The following is a 24,498-nucleotide window of genomic DNA, read 5'->3' as shown; positions in this document are numbered from 1 at the left end:
GCCTGCCTTTTCCAAGCCTGATCTGCAGCGGGTAGCCTCTGAGCACGGGGAGCTGCCACAGAACAAGAGCACAGTCGTAGGGGTAGCTGATGAGCAGCCGCTGTACCAAGGCACGCAAGCCCAGCTCTGCCTGCCACCCAGGCTGTTCCCTGCAGTGCCCCTGTTTGCTGCAAGGGGAAGCAAGTGCATAGTCACTGCCTTATCTTTTTGTTTTGGGTTTCTTTTAGGTAGCTGAAAACTACTTCTACGTGCCAGATCTGGGCCAGGTCCCTGAGATTGATGTGCCGTCCTACCTGCCAGACCTGCCTGGCATTGCTGCAGATCTAATGTACAGTGCTGATCTGGGCCCCGGCATCGCACCGTCTGCCCCTAGCAGTGCTATTCCAGAGCTGCCCACTTTCAACACCGAGTCAGTGGAGCCTTTGCAACCAGGTATTTCCAATCCCTGCTCCCAGGATCCTGTGAAGGAGGAAGGCAGGGATTGCTAGAAGATGGAGACAAGGCAGAAGGTCACTTGGTGGAGATTTCAAGATGGATGTTGGAGAGACCTCTGGCTTGTGCTTGGGCCTGAGTCAAAGCTGCAACATGCTCAAGTGCTGGCCAGACTCCAGGCCCCTCACCTCCCTCACCCTCTGCATGGCTAGGGAGGAGGGAGCGCAGTGTGCAGGGACTGGCCTGGTGGCAGCCTGGTGGGATGCCTTTGGGCGAGTGGGATGCAGCTGGGGAGGGCAGAGTAGGGGAATCTCAAACTCTGCCTTGGCCCTGCCTGCTGTTAAGAGATGCTGCACAGGGTGGGAATGCTCTGCTGCAGGACCCTGATCTGTTGCCGCTGAGGCACGCGAAGCTCTGAGCTGAAGCTCTCGGTGTGCTGTCCTCTGAGACACTTCAGATGCAACTTCTTTCATCTTTCAGACCTTCAAGATGCTGAGCTATTGCCGCCTCCTCCACCACCACCTCCACCACCACCTCCTGTTATGCCAATTACTGTGCCTCCCCCACCACCCCTGCCCCAGCCCACAGCCCCCTCGGAGCCAGCCCGGACAGCAAGCGAGGAGAGCAGCAATGCAGTGCCTGCAGGTAAGGGCTGGGCATCTCCACAGCTTCACCAGCAGAATCTAACCCTGACTCCTTGGCTGCAGCCCGTGTCCTTGGTCGGTTCCCTGTGGCTTCCCAGCCTCCCGGCAGAGGAGGGAAGCTGTGGTGGGAGGGGAAGTGGCTCCCGCCTGCTTGGGAGCTGCAGGCCTTCAGTTCCCCCTTGGCAGGGCTCCTGCTGTCTGGGCTGAGCGTAAGTCCATCACTGAGAGGTGTCTGGGCCAGGCTCACAGCCCCAGGCAGAAGCTGGCAGGGTATCGGAGCAGCCCTTTCCATGGGGATTTGTTGGGGCACTGACCCACGGCTGCTGCCTGTCGTTCCTGTCCCTGCAGCTTTGGTCCAGGGAGCCCCGAAGGAGGTGGTGAACCCCTCTACTGGGCGTGCCAGTCTCTTGGAGTCCATCCGCCAGGCCGGTGGCATTGGAAAGGCCAACCTCCGCAGCGTCAAGGAGAGGAAGCTGGAGAAGAAGAAGCAGAAGGAACAAGAACAAGGTGCTGAGGCTCTTTTTGGCAGAACTGATCTTCCTTGCTCTCTGCCCCAGGCTGGGGAGGTGTAGGTCTGGGGGGAGATGGGCACGCCAGGAGCACAGTGAACATACAGAGCAGAAAGGTGCTGTCTCTCCTCAGAGGCTGGTGTAGGTCTTTGGCTGAATAGGAAACACCTAAGCTGTGTGAACTTGCTAAACCCCATCTGCAAGAAGGGCATTCGTGTTCTTGATGGAGACCCGGTCTCAGGGCACACGTAGAAGTTTCACGTGTGCTGCACAGGGGCAGACACGCAAAGGAAACCCTGGGGCCGAGAGGGGCAGGGCCAAGCCAGTTTAAGCACGTTGGTTTAGGTAGCTGGGGAGGGGATTGATGGAGCTGGTTTGGCAGAATGAGACTGCAAACGCTCAGCCCTTCTTGCCCCTCAGGGAATTCCACTCTTGGATTTCCCCAGAAGATGCTGTTACCAATGCCTGGTGTTTTTCTGCCCTGAACCTGGACTATAGTGGGAGAGATCAGGTGTGTGATACAAGATTAGGGGGGGTTGTTTTTTTCTTTAATCTGAAGGCAGTATTGCAGGAGAATGCTTTTGCCGTAGTGCTAGGTTCAGACTGACACTTCTTGTCTGGCTCTGTTTCAGTGAGAGCTACAGGACAAGGTGGAGATTTGATGTCGGACCTCTTCAACAAACTGGTGCTGAGGCGCAAAGGTACTGTCCTGCAGGGGGGGCTGCTCCTTCTCCCTAGGAAAGAGGGAGAGCCCTTTCTGGCACCTCAGCTGTGTCAGCCACAGCCCTACAAGCAAGAACAGACACCTTCCCTGGCGCGTGTGCCACAGCGTGGCTGGGAGTGTCTTTACAGAGGGTGAGCAGGGGAATCTCCACCTCAAGTCCAGCTGGAGACACTGGAGGAGGCTGTGTGTCCGAGGCAGAGGACAGGCTCTGAAAGCTACCTGTGAGGAAGGGACAGCGGTGTCTTTTGTAATTCAGTGCTGGGGCAGCTGGGCCCCATGCCGTTGGAGGCACCCAAATTGCCCCAAGGCCTTGGCAGGTACCCGGGGCATTTAGGGCCAGTGTCACCCCCTCAGCGCCTGGCACAGGAGGGCATGGACTTGCTCGGGTGGAGCATTAGTTAAATCAGCCCTTGCACAGGGCTGGGGCGGCATTTGAGCGTGTTGGCCGTTCTGCTTGCCTGGGTCACCTGGGTGCTGGTGGGAGCCGTGGTACAAGACGTGTTTTTTCCATCCCCTTTGCTGAGCCTCTGTGTTCTCTCATCCCCAGGTGTCACTCACTGGTGCTTTTCCTTCCTTCACAGGTATTTCAGGGAAAGGGCCGGGAGCCTCTGGGAATCCCGATGCTCCTGGAAGTCCTGCTGGTGCCTTTGCTCGTATGTCAGACTCAATACCACCCCTCCCACCCCCACAGCAGCCCGTGGGTGAGGAGGATGAGGATGACTGGGAGTCATAGATGGGGTCAGTTGTACGTTAGTGTGACTCCCTGGACTCTTGAACTAAGCACCTTTGAGAGACACCAGCCTGTGGAGGGTAGGCACTGCCATGGCAGGGGCACCCTGTCGTTTCTTCTGGAAGAAGAGAAGGAGCAACAGGCACTAACTGCTGCTGAGGGTGTAGTTATCAATGAGAGTTTTTCTTTTGCTATCTGCTATTCTCCACCCCAAATACTACATTCCATCTCACATGCTGCTGCTCATGCCGGCGCAATAAATCCTGCCTTAGCTGGCAGGCAGTGGGGCAGCCTGTGCTCAGAGGATCAGAACTAGCATTGCTCCTGATTTAAAGGGCCCTCAGTCTTTCCTAATGTGACTGGTGATGACTGCAAACGCATCTCTTGCAGGCAAACAGCCCTTGCCTCATTTGTCTCCTTGCTGCTTGCTTGTGAAGCTCCTGTTTGCCTGGTTGTTGCTAGAAGAGAGAATGGGGGGGTGTGGCCCTTCATGGAGGTTTAATTCCTGGTGCCTCTGCACAGGATGGTTTCTTTCTTTACCTGGTTTATGGTAATTCTTTGCCTGTTGCTGCCTGAAAATGTCAATAAAGTTGAAGGAAGCAGGTCCTTGCAGCCTTCACTTTGATAAAAGCAGGAAGCGTGCTCAATTAAGAGTGTCTTCAGGGAAAGGGCCAGCTGTCCACGCTCCTCTCAGGCAGGGGCTCGCCTTAACCCCCAGCACCCCCAGCCACCCTGCTGGAGGACACCAGCTGTTACAAGCCGGTGCCCCCCGGCCCGCTGCTGCGCTCACCGGGGTTACGGCAGAGCTTGTGCCAGACGGGGGCTTCGCACCCACTGAAGGGGCAGGACGTTTCACAGAAGCAGCTGCTTCTTTCCCTGGGGGGCTAATTAACATATAGGGAGCAGGTACCAGCTCTGTCTCTCATTATAAGTGCTTTTTTCATTGTGAAGAGCCTTGAGAGGTAGCATCCAGCTGCTGAAACGGGCAAGGAGGCAAAATGGCTCCTGGGAAAACTTGCTCAGGAGGACAGAAAGAGCTGGGGACTGCTGTGGGATTACACAGGTGTAGGACTGTTGTTATTGCTGCCCTCCAGCACTGACCCATGACCAGGAAAGAAGCCCAGGAAAGTTAAAGCTAAAAAAAAAATAAAATAAAATAAAAGGTTTTACCATTTTCCACAGAAAGTTACTTCGAATTCAAGTGCTGTGCTGGAGTATGGCCATATCTTTATTCCCCTTGAAAGAATGAACCGCTTCTTGACTCTATTGACTGACTGACACAAAGTAGAAAGAAGAGGATAAGAAACGTTACCCATAGCTGCCCCCTGTCTTACCCATCTGACTGTGTAATTCCAACACGACACAAAGTAACAGCCTGATAGTTTACAATTCTTGTGAAAAGCTCTATGTTTTCATTGGTCATCAAGCCCCCTCCACTTGGTGGTTGATGGGAAAAGGCAGATGTGTTCAGTCAAAATAATTATACTCCCCATACTTAAGTGTTTGGGTTGAAAATATTTAATCAATTTAAATAAAACCTTAACAGCTGTAAACAAACAGGACCCTGCCACTACTACCTTCACCTGCCGCAGACCTACAACTGGTTTCCCTCCTGAAGGCTGTCTCACCATTGTAGTACTCAGATACTGAACAGCAAACATCCACAAAGGTTGCACAAGGCAGAGATTCACAAATTCCTTGGTACGGAAAAGCAGGAACTGGTGTTGCTTCAGGTGTTCTTCAGAGGTACAGCTCACAGAGTTGAACTGTACTCTGGTCCACATCACAAAGCTTCTGACTTCCCTCGATGGAACTAAGAACACACAAAACCAGACAGTTTGTCCCTGGCCTTGCACCAAAGTGAAGGTCTGAGAAAAGTACAGGTGAGTACAGTAGGAAACAGTTTGGTAGCAGTACATAAGAGACAAGTTCTGACCTTTCTTAACTCTGCAAACGCTGATCCAAAGGCAGGTTTCACCTGGGTTCTCTCCCTGATCCACTGTGGCAGTTTGTTAAAGATGGCAGGGCGTGTGTACCTGTGGTCCAGGAGCAGGATGCTTGCAAAGTCCTTCTGATGGCGAATGGCTCTGCCTGTACAGAGTGTACAACCACATTACAATGGCCCACTCAGGTGTTTGTTCTCAGGCAAGGAAGCTCATGTTCCTGTCATCTGTACTTAGACTGATTGGTAACGCGTCTTTTTTCCACCCTCCTACTTCAGTGCGGTCACATTTCGTATCCCCCAGCCTGTCCAAGGAAGGATGAATTACCTATCGACTGGTTTACTGCCTTCATGCACAGGTTTTCAATCAGCACTCTGCTAGGTGCCTGGCCAGCAGCGCGGGGCTGGAAAGGAGAAACGGGTAAGACGGAGCATGAGGCAGATGTAAATCAAGCTAGGGAGTCTTAATGACAAAGTGAGGCAAATGCTTTTACCTCTGCAGAGTGAGCGGGTGGCCAAGCAGACCCCAAGCTGAGAGTAAGCAGGGACAGAAGAAAGGTTGCAGCCGGCCCAACACCTCCTTGAAGGCAGAAAACTTGTCCCCAGCTGCCCAGGAACAGCATCTCCAGTGGGCAGTGACAAAGAACAAGCGAGCCAAGAGGCGAAGTGATCCTGGCAAGCAGCTTCTACCATCCTGCCACCTCCTCTGGGGCGAAGGGACCTTGCTCCCCTTGGAACTCAGTGTTCCCAGGCAGCCCCAGCGGTGTTTCCCCCCCACTCAGCTTCTTCCCTGTGTTTAGGGCCACCTGCACACGTGCAGCGTGGAGAAGGCTGTGCTCTCAGTACCGCACAGTCTGGGAAACGAGGGCAAGCTCAAAGAAAAAAAAAATCTTTGAAGGCAGCCCGGGGACTCATGTGCTGGGAGGAAAGTTAATACCAAAAAGCCGAAGTGAAAGAGGCAGAGGTGTAAGTGTCTCTGTTACCATTGTTTTGTCAAGCCAAGTCATTTTTTCCTGGAGCTCTGGAGACTTAATGTTGGGGTAAGGCATTCCCACCATAATCACACACCTGCAAGGGAGGACCGCATTATTCTTAATGTCTCATCCTAGAGCACTTTGCCAATAGACTGATAAATTAGAGGTCACTGCACCCCTGAAAGACAGCCAGCCCTGAAAACCGAAGGTGGCAATAAAGCACAGCAGTCTGACAAGCACGTTCTGAACAGAGAGCTGCAGAGGGATTCAGGGTGCCAGAACAAGGGATTATCTAGCACAGCAAGCCTAGCTGCGTTACTGACATAAAAAGTACCCTGGACAAGCAGGTTCTACACCACCCAGCAGACTTGGTCCTGGTGGTTTAAGCATCAGCCCAAGCCATGCGCTCACCAGGATTTTCTATCCATGCAAGTACTGATGTGTCCATAGAATCCTTAAGGTTGGAAAAGACCCATAAGATCATCGAGTCCAACCGTTAACCTAGCACTGCCAAGTCCACCACTAAACCATGTCCTCAAGCACCACGTCTACCCTTCTTTTAAATACCTCCAGGGATGGGGACTCAACCACTGCCCTGGGCAGCCTGTGCCAGTGCCTGACTACCCGTTCGGTGAAGAAGTTTTTTCTAATGTCCAACCTAAACCTCCCCTGGCGCAGCTTGAGGCATCCTGCACCACAAGCCCAGTGCTCACCTTCCAAGGAGCAGCCACCTTACCTTCCCAGGTCATCGGAGAAGTTGATCCCCTCGCTCATTTTGCCTCCAACCACAGAAAGCAGCAGGGCCCCTGTCAGCTGTCCTCCTGCCTGGCTGCAGCGCTGCAGGAGAAGGACCAGCAACTTAAACCAGAGTAGGGAAGATTTCTCTGCTTCAGAAACACCCCCACACCTGGGCTAGAGCCCTCTTTCCTTGTTAAAAGCTGTGATGCCCTCTTTAGCAGTGTTCCCATATGCATTTGGGATGCTACACTCCCACCAGCCTGCCAGCTCAGCTTACCTTTATGCACTTGGCATATTCCACCAGCACCTGCTCCACCTGGTTGGCTTTCTTAGGCTCCTGGAAGATCTGTCACAGGCACAGCGCGTCAGTTGCAGCAACAGGAAGCAAACAGTTTGAAGAAAGCAAATCATTTTACCCCCATGCCATTAAACAGCACATGGAATTAAGATCGGGGAAGGGCAAATCGCCTGAAAAACCAGCACCTTTCCCCTCCACCCTGGAAAAGCACTGATTGCTCACTACAGCACTTTCCAACCAGGCTCTGAAGGGAGCAGCAGCTGCTCAGCCCCTCCAACACTCCCCTTCAGCTTTGGCAGGCTTAGCTAATTCTGCAAGAAGTTTAAAAGTCATCCGAGAGCAGAAAGGCTGGAAAGCAACGTGCGCCTCTTCCACCAAGGAATAACAGTCCAGCGGGGTGAGGAGACCCTCCAGGTGCAAGATCTTGGAGGACAGTGACAGGACCAACCAATTCGAATCACCAATTAATTCCAAGTAACAGCTCTCCTTGCCCACTGAAAAAAACTAATTTATTATGCAAAGCATACATAAAGAAATATTTCTTTATGTTATTCTAGCATGCCTAGTTAGATAGTGAAAGCCCCTGAAGTTAATTGAGCTGCATTTTGATAGATGCTGCACCTTGGCCTAAATCACAAGTTGTTTTCCTAGTAAAAAAGAAGAGGTGCAACATCTGTCTTTTCTGTGACAGTAAAGAACCTAAAGGATGTGTTTTCTCTTGCTTAGCAAGAAGTACTATCAAATTTTACCAGCCAGAATCAGTCTTTCAGTAGAAAAAGAACTGGCAATTACACATATAAGCCAAGACTATTTAACTTAGTAAACAGTAGCTATTTAATCCTCTGATTTAAATTAATTTTCCCTGTGTAATTTATATATAATCTCAGTGTGATGTCACCACAGCCACCTCAGGAAAGACTTTAACCTTCCTCTGCTATGATACGATCTCGTGTGTGGGCAGCTGAAAGTCACACTTGCTGCACTTCTACCAAATTGCTTTGCTAACGCGTATCCAATTTGCTGGAGACTGCAAAGGCCAAACAAGAACAAATCAGAGTTGAAAGGCAGAGCAAGCTGCCTGATTGTGGCACAAAGCCTTGGAGGCGCCGGGCAGGCCACCGGGACCCTGACAGAACACACCTGAAAGGCACTACGAGCGATAGCTGTGCAAACACATGGAGAAGCTGAAGCATAATGCTTCCACCACAGAAACCTACAGGCAGACCCACGTGCCAGAATGCCTGCACCAAGGCTGCGGAATATCTGGGAATGTGCTCTACTAATCCACATGGTAAGTTATTTAGCGTTTGGTAAACGGAAGTCACAGCCAAGGAATGTGTAATTCTTTTTTTCTCCCACCAGCACACGATCCAAGATCCCTGCCCCACACCGTGGGACAGTCAGACTGCCTCACCTTCAATACCCAAGCTTCAAATATTTGTGAGTCTATGTAAAGATTTTATGTTGGCAGTGATCTCCCCATTTAATGTTCCTCATTACTTCTTCAACAGGAGTCACCACTGCTAGTCTTTCAATTCTCCACCCTGCACTTCCACCAGAAGAACACCACCATTTGTCCTGTGAACTGCAGTCTGATCCCATTCTGCCTAGCCCTTAGTTGCGCTGGTCCGTGTTCAAGGTGCACAGAGCTGAGCCCGGGAAACACAAGTTCCCTCTAAGAGCTCAACCTGAAAGCCCCCCAGCCACACAGGAACAAGCTTGCTGGTTATGGAAAGTGAGGAATGTCTCCCCCCATGGCCACTACACAGACCGTGCACTTAAAGAATCTATAGCTGCATTTAATCTAATTTAGATCCCAGCTCAGTGATCAGCCGCCCGGGAAGTATCATTTATTCATTACTGGAGGGATTGGCTAGATAAACATCCGCTCTGCTCTGCTGTGCAGAGTATGAGAACAACTCAGCAAGAGAGGCCTGTAATGCATAGATAATTGTTTGATTTTTTGAAACCTCCATTTAAAGTACCAACTGCCCCTGGCTGCACAATTACCTTTTTCTTTGTTGCCAGGCGGGCAAGCAGCCCCGTCTTCTCCCAGTGTGCATACACCTGCTTCTCATATTCATAGGAGGGGAAGAAGCACACCACACCCCCTGGGACCACGTTGCACAGGTTGCAAAGGATTCGACCCGTCTCATCCATCTGCAAGAGAGACAAGAACATATTGCAGCTGACAGGAGCTCCAGCTAATGCCGCTCCAATTCTGTGCTCAATCCCAGGATCACACCTCCCCTATGACATGCCTTGGGGGAAGGAAAAATGCAGGAAATATGCCAGGTCCAAGAGAGCTCTCTAGGGGAGCTGGGAATCGCCAAAAAGCTCGTCACTGCTTGGCCTCTCCTCGTAATCCAGGGTTTCTGTTACTGATGTGGAGCGGCAGTCATTCAGGAAAGGAGGGTTTATGTCTGTTTTTGTGGTGGACAGGACCCGTCACACTAGAACAGATGCAGAGAGCTAGCTAGCACATCTGGTGGAGATGCAGCAGGGGCAGAGCAGATCTAGTGGCCTTGGGTGCTTACTGGCCCACCAAAGAAAGAAGGGAAAAGTGCAGAAACATCTGCTGCCGCCCCTATGATTTGGGCTGCACTATGCAGGGCTGCCACGCCCCACTGCCACTGAGCCCTTCCAACTGCAAGCGCTGTCAGAAATCTCCTTCTGATGTCCAGCACGCAAATGCAGGATCTCAGTACAGCCAAACAGGAGTTGCTGGTGTTCCTCGTCTGCAACAGCTACGTCTGAGCAGGCGGCTCAAAACTCCTTTTGCTGCTGCTCCTTCCCAATTACTTGGCAACACATCTGCCCCAAATCCCATGGATTTCCCCTGCCATGGCTTTTGATCAGCCCACCTTTCAAACAGAGAGCATGCTGCCCTATGAAACCTAAGCATGTGAAGCAAAAAAGAGATACCAAGGAAGGGAACAACGGAAAGACTCACCATCTGGGGCAGGTCTCTTGTCTGGTAGGTGAACTCCAGCTGCTGGTTGGAAGGACCACTGCAGAGAATTATGGGTAAAATGTTTTCTGGAGGAATCACATGTCCTGGAAACGAAAACAGGTACCCAAAGTCAACATCCCCACTGTGTGCACAAACCCCGCTAGCTGAACAGCTTCACCTGCGTGCAGCGAGGCATGCGTTTGCCCCAGTCACTCAGCTGCTCCGACTTCCATTCCCTGAGCCCCCGGGAAGAAGGGGCAGCACGCTGCCTGCCGATACTGGGGAAGCTCGGAGCAGAAGGGACCTGGCACCCCTGTGCTGCCATGAAAGGCGCCGCGCTGCTCGGAGTGCTGACAACAAACAGCACCAAAGGCAAACCGCGACGCTCGGGTCCCGCAGAGACGGGCGACGACCCCGGCACGCTCACCGCAAGAGAACTCCACGACACGTGCCGGGTCCACGCCGGCGCAGGACAGCAGCTGCTCTCGGAAATCAGCCACCTACGAACCACAAGCCAAGAGGCGCAACATCAGCAACGCTGGCGCCGCCGCTCCTCGGGCGCCGGCGTCGAGGGAGAGCCGCTCGGCTCCGTCGGGTGGGTTGCTGGCACGGGGGAGACCGGCTCCCTCCCCGATGAGCAGAGCCAGGGGCGGGGGAAGGCCGAGCACAGGAGCGGGGCTGGGAGGCGTGCGGGGCTCAGGCCACCGCGCCGAGCGGGCCCCAGGCCACCGCGGGGAGCGGGCCCGCACGCCCGCTGCCAGCGCAGCCGCGGCCCGCACCCGCCCGCCGCCGGGCGGCAGCGCCCCCTGCCGGCGGCCCGCCCCGCCCCGGCCTGAGGCGACGCTGGGCCGGCGCCCCCCGCCTGCCCCCCGCCGCCCGGCCCCGGGCCGCGCCTCCAGGCTGGCCCAGGAGAACGGGCAGTGCGAGGGGGCAGGGGCTCCCCTGCCGGTGCCCGTGGCCCCGAGCCCTGCCGAGGCCCCCCCCGCACGGGGCAGGTCGCCTGCCTGGAGCCGCCCTGCCTCTTGGCCCAGCACGCCCCAATTTCAGACTCCCCCAGTGCCAAAAACCCATTAGCCCGACTCCCAGGCGCTGCACGGACCACAGCGCGGACTGCAACTACATCCTCTTTCCAAGCTGCAGTCTGAAAGGTTCAAAGTTGGAACGGCGGCCTCCCAAAAAGGAGGTCCTGCACTTCACACCCTCCTTCCCTCCCTGGTCACCAGAAGGGCGAAGAGGAAAAGTCAGGGCATTCGTGCCCAGGAACAGGATAAACCTAACCCGCTGGGACATCCGACACGCTCCACTGCGTCTGTACAACACAAACACGCTGTCTCTTAGGCACGAAAGCAACAGGAGAAGGACGATAAGCTGCCTGCCACTGTACCAAGGCTGAAGTCTCGATTTTTCTGCAAGACCCGCTATGGGATGGTCCCTGTGGATCCCTGTCCCTTTCAAAGGTCAGATGTTTTACAAGGTCCTCTGACTGCTACCCACACTAGTTCCAACCTACCATGAGCTCTGCCTCAGCCTGTATCATCTTGAGGACACGAAAGGCTGACAAGGGCAATCCTGCTCTTACACCTACAACTTTTTGCATAAACAGGCAGCGTGATGCCTCATGCAGGGAAACCATCCCAGGGAAATAAAAGGGTAGGTAGGAAAGGTCTTTTCCCCACACACACCACGGGAAGTGAGAAGAGCAGCACATCCCAGTGGGGCCAACTGCTGTCTTTCCATGCCTGCTTGCAGATAGCACCAGCGACCTCCCCAGCGCCCAAAACAACATCCTTACTCCCTCACCGGCTGCATGGTGCCCCCAGCAATGATTACAGCACGGCATTCTTCCACCACCTTGGCAAAGTGGACAGCTGGATTCAGCAAGAGGAATTTGAGGCTGCTCTGACCAACTGTGCCTGGGAAAAGGAGAGAGACAACATCAGGAACTAGCCATGACACACACTCAGAAATATAAAAGATTCTCCCTCCTGTCCTGGGCACTCTGGCAGGTCCCCACCTCTCAAAACAAGGACTTGCTGCTGTTCAATACTGCCAGGGGCAGCTGCAGGTAATGCCAATCTGGAAGTTACCTGCTGCTTCCTAATCTTCCTGGAGCTGTGGAAGAGGTGCAATAAATCACAAGACAAAAATCCACATCCAAAGTGGGAGCACAGCTCTGCAAACCCTGGCCCCAATGCCCTCGGTTAAGGATTCCCTTGGGTTCACGAGAGTCCTCACACAGACCGAGCCTGCCAGCCTGCATCGTGGACAGCACAGATGTGTTCCAGCAGGGCTGCAGGCTCCCCCCAGGCTCAGGACCTCCTCCCTCACTGCCAGCGAAGCACCCTGCTTGCGACTCGTGCCGCCTCTCTCCAGCTCGCTCTTTCCAGTACCTTGCCTGTTGAGAATGACTCTGCCATCTTGGTTTGCGTTCGTGAGGGCTGAGAGAAATCCTTCAATCTGCATCAGTGGGGAGGCAGTTCGGAGCTGGTCGTCCTCAGCCTCCACAGAAGGGCTCTGGAGAGTACCTGCTGGCCAGAAGAGGAAAGGAGAGGCAGGCAACTTAGGCCACATTTCTGAAGACAGGGACTAAGCACAAAATATAGATGAGTCCTTTCTACAGGAACACGATACCTGGTCTACATAATGCAGGCAGAGAACAAAGACCCAATAAAGGAGAGAACGCAAATTCTGTCTCATTGCTAGGAAAAAAAAAGAAAGATCTGGCTTTTGTAGCTGGCACCACTAAACAGAGCTACCCGTGGCAGTTCAGGTCCCAGAGCCAGCAGGTCACAGCGGGGCAAAGCTTGAGTGTGTGCAGCATAAACATGGAATCGCATCATTCAGCTTGGAAGGGACCTCGGGAGATCTTCTAATCATATGCATAGTTGCCTAGGTCATCTAGTCATATATATTAAAAACACCTGTGCAGGATATCTTCTGCAGTCTATCGCTCTTCAGATCCGCCTCCCCCCTTTCCTCATGCAGGCAGATGCAGGTTCCACATCCTCGCTTTGTCTGCAGATGCACAAGGGGAGGATGTCTGAACTCACCCTCTTTATCAGATCCCTGCTGGAGGGTCAGAAGAAAGTTCTGCAAACCAGCCAACTTCTGGTTCTCCTTGCTGGTCTTCACAGCTGTGGCAGGGCCTCCATATCGCTCCACAAACCCAAAAAGCTGCCAAGCAAAAGCCAGTAAGACTAAAACTACCAACAGCAGGAATTCAGACAAGACAAAAATGGGTTTGCTGGCCTGCAACAGATAAAGTTCCTTGGTAGATGTTTGCAAACCAGCCCAATCAGAATCTATCAGCCCAGAGCTCCCATTACTTTCCTTCACTCATTGAATCAAAACCAAAACAAGTCTGTGATGCTTGTTCTCTCAGTGCAGTGCAGCCTGGCGAGTTTGAGGCCAAACAGCACAGAAATAGCACCCACTGGAATACCATGGTACACCATGTTGTATGCTTCTTTGCCGTATAAGCAAAACGTAACCTGCCCATACACTGCTCTCTGCAGGAACCGCTTTGTTTGCAGAGCAGGGTGGAGAAGACAGGCTCCCACCCCAGCTGCTGCATCTTCCACTTCAAACTCAATGTGTGAAACAGCATTTGAACGCTGTTGACCATAAAGTCACAGGGGCAGTACCTTCCTACTGATGAGGCTCTTCTCGCAGTAACGCTGAACCTGTTCGAAGAAGACAGAAAAATGAACTGGCATTCAGCATCCCTTCTCCCATCCTGCTGCCCTTGATCCCTGTCCAGCAGGGATATCACTCGCTGTTCTTGCTGTGCTCTGGGGGAACGGTGCACAGTTCTTCCTGAGTGTTGTCTTCCAGACAACAGTTCATTACAAAGGCATTGCTTCCAGAGTAGAAACACACGCTGTTAAGGTGCTGTGTTTGGAGGTTCGAGGGATGGGCTAGGTTATTGGAGTAGTATAGTTTCTTCACCTCAACCCTTACAGTTTAGCTTTACCTACAGACAGCCTCTGCACTTGGACATGTTTAATTGCTTGCTTCCCTCTACCCCAAGACTGCCCATCCAGCTTTAATGCACTGTTATCCAGACAGCAGCAGAAGAGATCTATACATTGGGGAGAACCTGCTAGAAAGCAGATTCTGCCTTGTGGGCCTTGGCTCTACTCCCAGCCCTCACACATGCTTCCTGATAACCTTGAACAAGTCACCACCACCTGCGCCCTAGCAGACAACAACATTTGCATTACCTTGAAGAGGTTGATATTGTCAATCTGGCTCTGAAATAGAAAGTCATTGATGGATTTTAGCACTGTCCCTGAAAGAAAGGGGGGGAAAGGAGAATAAAAATTATTAGCTGCTGGGCCTGCAGCCCCTTCCTGCCCACCCCCATGTCCCTGACTGATGGCTGCATACCCCAGCTGTTCACTCCAGTCTCACCTGTTTGGGAAACTGCCTGACAGCTAGGATTTTGGTTCACATTACCTGTAAAACATGAAACGGATTCAAGGAAGGCTTGCAATGGGCCTGTCTTAAAATTAAGCAAGAGACTAACAACTGAGCTGAAAGGAATGCCACACCAGGACAAAAAACCAAGAAGTAACTTTACACCTGCAAAATGTAGCTATACAGACAAAACATCAGCTCCTGCTCAGTTTTTATTTCCCCTGTAGGGTCCCCTACATTGTAGGACAAGTGTGCTGCTTCATCCTAAGAAACACCACCTACATTCCTTCTGTAGCAGGAGGCAGCAGGTAGGGTGGGTGCCTACAAGTGCTCACACACTATAGTCATCATGCTGTAAAGACAAAGGGACAGGGACCGCAAGGCATCCCTCACCCCTCCTCAATGCTGCAGCACGGAGCTGGGAGGCTCACAGGCTGGCAGGCGACTGGGAAGAGGGGAAAACCCGAGGACAGCTCCACACCCAGACCCCGACAGCCAGAACAGGATTAGTTGCTGCCACTCACTGCATTTTGTGTCCTAGTGTTTAACACCCACCTCACATCTCACTTTTGCAGCCTCAATCATGAAGCTGTACACAGGCTGCATTTTCTAATGAAAGCACTTAACTGAGCGCAGGGAAGAGAAGAGTGGCCGGGACAGGGTGGGAAGAGAAGTATACATTTGAGAGAAGGGCAGAGAGCACCAGCAGGCCTCTGCCCCAAAGAGCTGCATTTCCCCTGGGCAAGGAAGAAGCTCTTCATGAACTTACGACAGGCTCTCCTCCAGGCCCACTGAGGTCTCACAAACAGATGTGCAATGCCAGTGGATTTAAAAATTGCAGCAAAATAATATTTTTTCACAAAGGAAAGGCAGGACTAAAGATTCATTCTGCAGAGGCAGACCTGACACAGGTGGAGGCCGTGCCACCAGGCGACCCAGGAGATTTATTCTGTGCAGCTCTTGTGCTGTCCTGATCACTGTCACACGTCTGCTGTATTCCCCACTTAGCACCCTACCTTGTCCCCACTCCAATCAGATATGAAAACTACACAGAAAGAGAGGGAAACTGCCTCTACCAACTTATGATGTCATCTGCTGCTCCTCAGCTAATCAAACAAAGAAAGGGGTTCAGGCAGACACCAGTCGACATCCCCATATTAGAAAACAGCCTGAGAAATAAAATTACTGGCCTCTGAACCTACACATGAACAACACCTCCCCACAGATTCTGCAGAGGGGGAAGGGGGACAGTGCTCTGAGGAAGCACCAACTAGCTCAAAGTCCATCAGCATCCCTGGAGATAGAATAGGTTTGCTTACCTCCCAACATGGCCACAAACCGCTCCAGCAAATACAGGATCTGCTTAATGTACATCAAGTTCTTTGCCTTCAAACGTTTCCTATGAAAATAGAGACAGGTATTAGGCCCCAAAACATCTTCAGGGACTAACTCACAGCAGCTGAGCTGCATGGACAAGCACCTGAACTCCCCCTCATTTTGGGGAGACAGGAACAAAGAATGATTTCTCCCAGGCTCATTCTCCCTATTTGTGACAGGGCATAGACCCCTGGATATCCTGCCCAAGGTCAGCCCAGAGCACTCATGCACGCATCCCACACTGTTGCTACCATCGCCTTTCTCCTCATACATTAATTACAGTTTGTTTATTACCATGGCAGTGACGTCTCAAGTCGCTGTTGCACTAACACTCCACATATTCACATTTATTAGCATTGAGCACAATAATCAACCACTGCAGGGATGACAATGCACAAGATTTGGCCAGAGCCAAAAACCACATATAGCTTCCTCCTCCTCAGAGCTTACTCCCTCTGCCATAATGCAGTCAGCACATGAAAGACTAAGGTCCAGGGGAGACATGAAAGACTGAATCTTTTGAAACTCTGCATCACAAAGCAGGAGCAATTAGAGGGAGATATTGGGAAAGGAACTGAGAGTATAAGGGAAAGCCAGAATCCTCAGGGTATCCCCCTTCTCACTGCTTAATACCAGCCCCAGGAGTCCGACTTACACAGATTCTAGATAGAGATAATGAAGCAAGTGGCTTTTCATCTGCTGAAGTATTAATGCAAATAACTTTCCACCAGGGAAAAGCAAGAAAGACCCTGCAGACATGAGACAAGCCATGGCATCCATGCTGCCTGCCACTGTTGTGCTATTTTCCTCCGAGATCCTCACCTGTATCGCTCCATGTACTGCAACAGCTGGGAGTGGGCACGGCACAGCTACACGAACAAAAAAAGGAGCTGTTATGACGAAGGAGCCAAGAAAGGGTGCTCTGCTGGATGCAGAGCTCACTCACAAGTAACAGGCCAGGCTATGACTCACCTGAGAGCCGCTGACCTCTGCACTATGGATACAGGTGATGGTGTCTATGAGGTTGTGGGCCTCGTCAATGATTACGATCTGGTCCTTCAGCTTGATCCCAGCAGCGCTCCTGGTAGGCTCATGCAAGAGCATCTGATAGGGCAGCACCACCAGCTACAGGAGAAGCACACACTGCCCTGATTCTAGCTCTCATCCTTACTAATTTAGAGCACTCCCCAACCACTTATTAAAGGCCCATATCAGATAGCCTCGCAGAATGCAGTCAAGTTACTTACCCTTATTATGGGAAAGGTAGAGAGAGAGAGAGAGGAGCGCATGCGCAAGAGGGGCACTGGGATGTAAGCTAAAGAGAAATGATTGTGCTACAACTGCACATGGGCTCAGGTTACCTTCCAAATCTCCTTTGAAGCACCGAAAGCACGTCTTCTGATAGAGAACCAAGGAAGGAAGAGCAGCGGTGGCAAGAGCTAAGATTACACCCATGTTTTTGCCTCAGAGTTATTGAGCCTTTCAAGTATTTCAGAATGCTGAGACATACTCACAGCCTCCCTATTAACTACAAATGGGTATTGTTCTTTTCCTTTGCTTTCTCAGCAAAATTACAGCTGACAGAAACACAGCCTGTTTACAAAGTCCCACAGTACTGAGTAACAGTACTGGAAGGAGCAAGCAATTGCTTTATTCTTAGAGGCCCTGGCATTAATTCCACTAAAAGTCTGTACCCGTTACCTGAGCAGCAGGAATGGCGTATCGACTCCCATAATATGGGCAAGCTTTGGTCTCCCTTCCCAAAGCCACCAACTGCTCAATATCCTTCACTTCCACTAGAACTTCATCGCGGAGAAACTGCATTTGCTCATAGGAATAAAATGGGCATACAGTGTGACTCACACGTCTCTTCTTCCCTTCCGTCTCTTCATCACTCTTCTTTTCTAACAGCAGAAATCAAAAGAAAGCTATCAGCAACACATAGCCTAAAACAACCACTTTGCAGAACTTCCTGGATTTCAAAGCAGGCTTTGTCATGTGTATTTTTATCTATCATCTATTTAAAAATTATTCAGCAGTAACATTTCCATCTCCACAGTGGACGCCACTCTTGCCAGTTAGATTTAGCCATGTAACATCTTTCAACATTTCTAGTACTGAGTTACAAAGACAAGCATCCTTCCATTGCTGAGGTCCTGACCAACTTAAGGCACTCAGAAAATACATACAGATCTCGGCATCCTAGCCTGGAGGACAAGAAAAGTAAAAGCGCTAAGGATCTCTAGCTCTGCTCCTCCAATGTGCCATTTTCAAGCTCCTACCACTCTCTTGCTAGAACTGACTGGCAGAGCACACTGCCTCCAGACTCTCACACCAGCTTTATCAGGGATTGCTTCCCCAGGCTGGAAGTGTTCCTACCGTGTTTGTTCTTTTGCATCTCCATGCAGCAGTCATTGATGAGCTGGAGAGACCCCAAGCGTCGCACCTCCTCGTTCACACACAGGTTCTTGGACATGCAAAGAGAAGGAAGCTGTAGAAGGTCATTAAGCACCAAGTGCCCCCTTTGCCCCCTTTGTTGTAAAATAAAAGGTTTCTTTAAAGCAATCTCAGGCCAGATTCCAAAATGGAAAAGTTTATCGGTCAGACATCGTGCGCACTAACTGCTACAAATGTGCTCGAAACCCATAAAAACTTAGCAAGGAGAAAAAAAATGAGAAAAGATGCACTGAGATGGCTCACTACTACATAACAGCTTCTAAAAAACGCTGCCAGAAGTAATACTAAGAGGAGTGTCTTCCCAGTGACTCAGACATCTGTAATATTCCACATCAGAAGAGGTAAAACAGATTTTTGCATTTACATCAAAGGGTAAACGGCCAAAACACAGCTCACAGAAAAATGTACATCACACAGATCTGTGTCACAACCCATTCAGTCAATCCCCGAGATGCCTTCTGAGGCATCACATCCATGCACCTCCTCGCAAAGTCTCTCATATTAAGTTAACACACACTCCGGGTCCCTTGTGAACAATACCGCATACCTGCCTGGATCCCAAGGAGACCAGACGCGTGTCTTTGCCAAAAGGACTTTTTTGCACCTCACGCACAAACTGAGACAGCTGGGAGTGAGTGCGGCTGCAGTAGTAAATCTACAATGAGGAAGAACAAAAGGAAGACAAGAAGAACATGGAAGCCAATCCTCTACCTACAACCAATCCTGCAAGGAAGCAGTCAAACACCTCAACAAGGTTAATCTTGCTCAAGCCTTCAAAAACACAAGGGAAGGCACACGTTTGAGCGTCACCTTACAACCGTGGAGGCCAACAGCCTTATCTTTGCTTTCTCCTATGCATTCACCTTTGTTTCCATTTAATTGTCCAAGGTCCCTATAACAGCAGGGACTCACCATTGGAGAGTCATAAAAAAAAAGTGTTTCTCGCAGTGCGCTTTTACAGCAAGCCACAGCAAAAATTCAGCAGTGTTAGCACAGCAGGCTGCTTAGGCAGCCAGTGTAGTCCAGAAGGAGATGAGCACAGCAGAACTGGTTGCTATTATCAATGAACTTGGCGGTTTCTGGATGCTAGTTCCCAAATCATAGAATCATAGAATGTCCTGAGTTGGAAGGGACCCACAAGGATCATCGAGTCCAACTCCTGTCCCTGCATAGGACAACCCCCAAATTCACACCATACGGCTGAGGGTGTTGTCCAAATGCTCCTTAAATGTTGTCAGGCTTGGCGCCATGACTGCCTCCCTAGGGAGCCTGTTCCAGTGCTCCACCACCCTCTGGGTGAAGAACCTTTTCCTAATGTCCAACCTAACCCTCCCTGCCTCACTGTTTACTTTCTTCATCTCACCTTAGTCACATGCTCCTCTTCTAAATCATCATCATCTTCTGCCAACCTAAGAAAAGAGAAAGCTCAAACAGTTTCCTTTCAGCAGATCACTGACAGTTAGAATCAAATAATGTTCTACTACAAGAGAGAGGTCTCAAGAGAGATGGTTATGTCATCTCAAGAAGAGCCTCAGATCTTAACTCAGCAGGTAAAAGACAAATCAACTTTTTAAGAATAGTGTAAGTGTGCACAATCAAGTCAAGCCTTGCTCTTTAAAAAAAAAAAAATGTCTATAGGGCTGTGTCTGTAGCAACTTCAAAACTTTTTTTTTCTTTTAAATCTGGGGCTTCTAAGCCCCAGGCATAAGCTAATCAGCGCTATACTATTCTTTGGTGAGCTTATTTATTTATTTTTGTAAAACACTCCCCTTAGAGACAATTTACCACCCTCAAGCTATTGCATAAAGAAAAGCATCAGGAAGGTATTTAGCTGCCATAGAGTTCCTCAAAGGCAACAGCAGTTTAGTGTTTGAAAAACTACATATAAACAAAGTAGTTAATTGCAATTTTTAAGGCAGGAGGATCTGTCTAGATACTAATTAGTAAATTTGTATTTTAAATGTATTTGACTTTTCATGCTGAAGTATGGCTTCTGGCTTTCTGCATAAAGTAAATGTATGAGAGAGAAAAGTGTGCATGGGGTTTTCATGCTGCAGCTCAGTCTTCAGAAATGTGAACATCTCTCCCTTCAGAGTATCAGAAGATGCCAGTGCTAATCTGCAGGACTGATAGCTTCCTCTGATGCCCTGAGTTCCATTTTGCTTTTCTAATGCAAGGAACTTGATCTCAAGCCATTCACTCAAGCATCCAGACGCATTCTTTGGGAAACTGAGCATGGATGAAGGCAGGACATTGACACACATTTTAAGAAAGATGCACTTTCTCAGAAAACACTTCAGGTCACTGATCAGCCTAACAAAAGCTTAAAACAAAACAAAACAACCAACCACAAAATAAAATCCCCCCAAAGTACCAAACCAACCAATTAAGCAAACAAACCCCCAGAACAACCACTACCTTACACAGCTTGAATGGGGGACAAACTCCAGATCTGCACAATCACAGGTGACATCTCTTTAATCAAAGCAAGCCAAAAATGATACAGAAAATGTTTCCTTGGCACAGAACCCCCTCAGTCCCTGTCCTTACCCAGATATCACTTTCTTTTCTTCGTCACTCTCATATTCAGCAAGAATCAGCTCCTCCTCATTGTGATCCAGCTGCTCTAGAACATCCACTCCAGCTCCCTCTGAAAGAACCTCCTTGCTGAGCTGAAGAAGGCGCTTTGTCTCATCCTCCTCAGATCTCTGAAAGGAACACACACGATCACATTATTTCTCATACAGAAAGAGAGGTAGCACACGCATCGCTTTATGCCATGGACAGGTCAGAAGACAGCAGTCCCTCGCCCATAACACAGGGAAAGGTGTGCTGGGTAAAGCTCCAGCAGGACAGGCAAATGCACCGAGGGCGTCTGAAGCTGTTCAGCCCCACAGAACGCGGCTGTTACCAACAACCAAAGACTTGCCCCCACAGACACGTATGAAAGGGGAAACATAAAGAACCTTCTATGCAAAAGGCCCATGGAACTAATAGATACTGAAATGACAGTATCAGTTGCTTAAAGTGGCCCATAAAAGATGTCTGCCTGAGAAAAAACACAGTGTGTCAATAAACCCAACCAAACATATAAGGACATAAACACTCTGTCCACACTTAACTCAAACCTAGGATAAACTCAGCACCTGTTTTAGATCACAGAGCACAAGACTTCTCTTGCTGTTTTTTCTCCAGTTATGTGGTTCTTATTCTAACACAGGTCTACCCCTCTACAAAAATTCCATTAAACTGTTGAAGAATAGTCTTCCGATTAACTTCGTGTTCTGAAAAAGAAGAGTTCGTTTTTTCAATCTGAAAACAGCATCTTCCAACTTCAATGAGCATTCTTTTACCACAGCATTATGAAGAAATGCAGTCAGTGAGCACTACAGAAGAAAGGAATCAGTTGCTTTTCCAAATCTCTATTTCTCTCGTTTGCTTTCCTGCTTTTTATCATGCTTCTCATTTCACATGCTCTTCAACCTCTTTTAAGAGACAAAAGTTCTTTGTTCCACTTGTTTTTTATTTGCCACTCACCTCTGAACCTTTGCTATTTCTGCCATATCCTTTCGACAGGAGTTGACCAAAGCATAATACAGTGCTTGAGATGGAGCACGCTAGAAACTAATGGCCTGGCAGCCTAAGAAGTCTGCCTGTTTGGGGACCTCAGGTGAGTATTTCTGGGAAGTTTGACTCATACCATCAAAAACCTCTTAGAGTCAAGAGTACTGAAGCCAGTTAGCCCATCTAAATGGCAGGAAAATATATCTGTGAACTTTTTATGCGTAGAAAAGAGACATTTCTGAATACTATGATCATGTTTCCTATGAAAGTAAACAAATACAATCACTCGCTAGTGGTGGGCAAAGTACAACCAAAGCCTGACCTGGTTTTTTTGGAGGGGTCTTCTGTTCCCATGATCTTAAATTTAATCACAGTTCTACAGGTTTTATTCCAGAAGTACAGAGCGTTCACACATGCTCATAAAACAGAGAGCTTTCAAAAAAAAAAAAAACAAACAAAAAAAACCAAACTCCAAGTATTAAAGCTTTTAAAACAAAAGCAGGGGGTCAGAAGACCATCAGGACACACACCGTTTCTATCCACCCACAAGCCTTGTCACAGGAAATTCTCTATACACAAATTCTTTTTCATATACGTACTTTAAAAAAAAAAAAAATCTAACAAAAAACTTCAGATGGCCAATTTCAGCAACCTAATATGAAGAGCTCCCCAAACAGACAGGTTGGCAAATCCAGAGTGAAGTCGCAGATAAAAGCAGGCATGAACAACACTCGAGGTAACCAAAACAGAAAGTTCTCATCTCTACAGGACCTCGAGTACTGTGTTCAGTTTTGGGCCCCTCACTACAAGAAGGACATCGAGGTGCTGGAGCGTGTCCAAAGAAGGGCAACGAAGCTGGTGAAGGGTCTAGAGCACAAGTCTTAGGAGGAGCGGCTGAGGGAGCTGGGGTTGTTTAGCCTGGAGAAGAGGAGGCTGAGGGGAGACCTTATCGCTCTCTACAGCTACCTGAAGGGAGGTTGTAGCGAGGTGGGGGTCAATCTCTTCTCCCAAGTAACAAGCAATAGGATGAGAGGAAACGGCCTCAAGCTGCGCCAGGGGAGGTTTAGGTTGGATATTAGGAAAAACTTCTTCACCGAAAGGGTAGTCAGGCACTGGCACAGGCTGCCCAGGGAAGTGGTTGGGTCCCCATCCCTGGAGGTTTAAAAGATGGGCAGATGTGGTGCTTGAGGACACGGTTTAGTGGTGGGCTCGGCAGCGCTAGGTTAACGGTTGGACTCGGTGATCTTAAGGGTCTTTTCCAACCTAAGCGATTCTATGATAACTCACCTTCCTCTTTGCTGCATATTTTAACTGCACATTATGGCGAATTTTCTCAAGACGATCTTCTCGCTTTTTCCTCCTGATCTGTTCTTCCTAAAACAAAGGGAGAGTGAAGGAAGGATGAAGCATACGTGGTCCTAATCCCTGGGTATAATTACTTTCCTGTTCCCTGGGCATAGAAAAAAATTAACTCTGAAACAAAATTGTCAGTACGCAGTCCCTTTCTGCCGGAGGGCACGCCTATGTGTTACTATGTTCAGAGTAACATAGCTTTGTATCTTATGCCACCTGCGCGGCGACGCCTCATCCCTTGTCACCACAACAGAGTCCCGCGGGAGACGAAGACCGCCACCAAAGCTCGCCCCGCCGGTTTCTCCGGTCACCGCCCCGGCCACCGGCCTTGCTGACCCCCACACCGCCTTATGGCGCCCAGCCTCCACACAGGAGCGTTCCTCAACCTTCAGCCTGGCCACCAGGTCCCGCTCTTCCTTCTCCCGCACGAAGGCCGCCACCCAGCCCGGCTCCCCGGCGCTGCCCGCGGCCTCCGCCGCCGCCGGGGGCGGCCGCCTCCTCCCCTCCTCGCCGCCGTCCTCCTCCAGCGCCAGAAGCCGCGCCTCCTCCTGCCGCTGCTTCTCCTCGAAGTCCCGGAGCCAGGCCAGGGCCCCGCAGATGAGGCTCAGGGATTTTCCCTGCCGGGGAAGACGAAGGCGGTGAGCGAGGCTCCCGCGGCTGCAGCGCCGCCGCCCCCCCCCCCTCCGGGGGACGACCCACTCGGGACAGACCCCCCCGAGCGGGATCAGGCCCGGGCCCGGGTACCACCGTCCCTCCCCGCCCAGGGGGGCCTCCGTCCTCCTCCCGCCTGCCGGCTCCCCGCCGCAGCCCCGGCCTCCCGGCTCCCGCCGCACCGTGCCCGTGGGGCTCTCGAAGATCCCGACCCGGCCGGCCTCCAGCGCGCCGTACAGCGCCGCCATGAACCGCTCCTGGATGAGGTAGGGCGTGTAGGGGAACGGGAACCGGCCCGGGCCCGGCGCTGGGCCGCCCGCCGCCGCCGCCCCGCTCTCCATCCCGCCCGCCGCCGCCGCCCCGCTTCGAACCGAGCGCCGCCGCCGCCCCGCCCCCTTCCCGTGACGCTCCTTCCGCGGGGCGGGCAGCAGCCGAGCTGAGCGGGGCCCACCGGGCCCGGCCCGGGCGGCGGGAGCGCGGAGCCGCCCAGCCGCTGCCGCGGGCCCGGCCTCCCCCCGGGGCCCGGCCTCCCCCCGGGCCCGGCTCTTCGCCGGGCCGTGACTCCTCCTGCGCGACACCTGGGGAGACCGGGGCGGTTCCGGCTTTAACGGCCCCGGCCCCTGCTTCCTAAAGCCGCTCCCCCGCTGCCGCGCAGCCCCGGGCTTGCGGGAGGCCAGGGCTGCCCGGGGACAAGGTCCTGGCCGCACCCACCCCCGAGCAGGGCTCCTCCCCC

At 51.2% G+C, this 24,498-nt stretch overlaps 2 protein-coding genes across 20 annotated transcripts in view; one reads left to right on the top strand and one right to left on the bottom strand.

Annotated features, from left to right (window-relative positions):
- Positions 1-3,645, top strand: part of WASHC1 (WASH complex subunit 1) — a 44,880-nt gene extending 41,235 nt beyond the window's left edge. For all 15 annotated transcript variants that reach the window (XM_087766788.1, XM_087766785.1, XM_087766777.1 and 12 more), the window contains 5 exons: positions 228-432; positions 913-1,077; positions 1,425-1,583; positions 2,218-2,286; positions 2,891-3,645. In XM_087766788.1, coding sequence (XP_087622914.1) covers positions 228-432; positions 913-1,077; positions 1,425-1,583; positions 2,218-2,286; positions 2,891-3,042 — 750 coding nt within the window. In that variant the 3' untranslated portion in view covers positions 3,043-3,645. The remainder of the gene's footprint in view (positions 1-227; positions 433-912; positions 1,078-1,424; positions 1,584-2,217; positions 2,287-2,890) is intronic.
- Positions 3,646-3,969: 324 nt separating this feature from the next.
- Positions 3,970-24,413, bottom strand: DDX11 (DEAD/H-box helicase 11). Of its 5 annotated transcripts, XR_015706690.1 has the most exons (27): positions 23,948-24,413; positions 23,501-23,731; positions 23,049-23,135; positions 20,748-20,905; positions 19,561-19,606; positions 18,745-18,852; positions 18,120-18,207; positions 17,442-17,644; positions 16,713-16,865; positions 16,563-16,609; positions 15,683-15,762; positions 14,358-14,402; positions 14,168-14,235; positions 13,589-13,627; positions 12,995-13,118; positions 12,335-12,469; positions 11,745-11,857; positions 10,372-10,444; positions 9,945-10,048; positions 9,002-9,151; positions 6,971-7,039; positions 6,692-6,792; positions 5,965-6,049; positions 5,310-5,385; positions 4,976-5,130; positions 4,668-4,852; positions 4,217-4,313 (listed from the first exon to the last, which is right to left on the bottom strand). XR_015706690.1 is itself a non-coding variant. In XM_087766772.1 (26 exons), the coding sequence occupies exons 1-26, from the start codon at positions 24,104-24,106 to the stop codon at positions 4,823-4,825; spliced, it is 2,565 nt and encodes an 854-aa protein (XP_087622898.1). In that variant the 5' UTR covers positions 24,107-24,413; the 3' UTR covers positions 4,266-4,822. The 5 variants fall into 5 exon arrangements, 4 of the variants coding, with proteins under 4 accessions (XP_087622897.1, XP_087622896.1, XP_087622898.1 ...); XM_087766772.1 differs by having other exon boundaries at positions 4,266-4,852; positions 17,604-17,644; XM_087766769.1 differs by having other exon boundaries at positions 4,267-4,852.
- Positions 24,414-24,498: the final 85 nt, after the last annotated feature.

This window comes from Nipponia nippon, unplaced genomic scaffold (genome assembly GCF_047370975.1).
Source record: "Nipponia nippon isolate SJK-2023a ecotype South Korea unplaced genomic scaffold, ASM4737097v1 scaffold_3, whole genome shotgun sequence".
Lineage (NCBI taxonomy): Eukaryota > Metazoa > Chordata > Aves > Pelecaniformes > Threskiornithidae > Nipponia > Nipponia nippon.
Note: the sequence above shows the minus strand (reverse complement) of the source record. Positions and strands in the feature narration are given on the sequence as shown.

Bases quoted from the DNA above. Each gene is read 5' to 3' on its own strand.
- DDX11 (XM_087766769.1), bottom strand. From the start codon at position 24,106: ATGGAGAGCGGGGCGGCGGCGGCGGGCGGCCCAGCGCCGGGCCCGGGC. The intron at 16,866-17,441 runs GTAACGGGTACA...CTTCTCCTGTAG, and splicing joins ACGCCATTCCTGCTGCTCAG to CTGGTGGTGCTGCCCTATCA. The intron at 6,793-6,970 runs GTAAGCTGAGCT...CTTCTCCTGCAG, and splicing joins AATATGCCAAGTGCATAAAG to CGCTGCAGCCAGGCAGGAGG.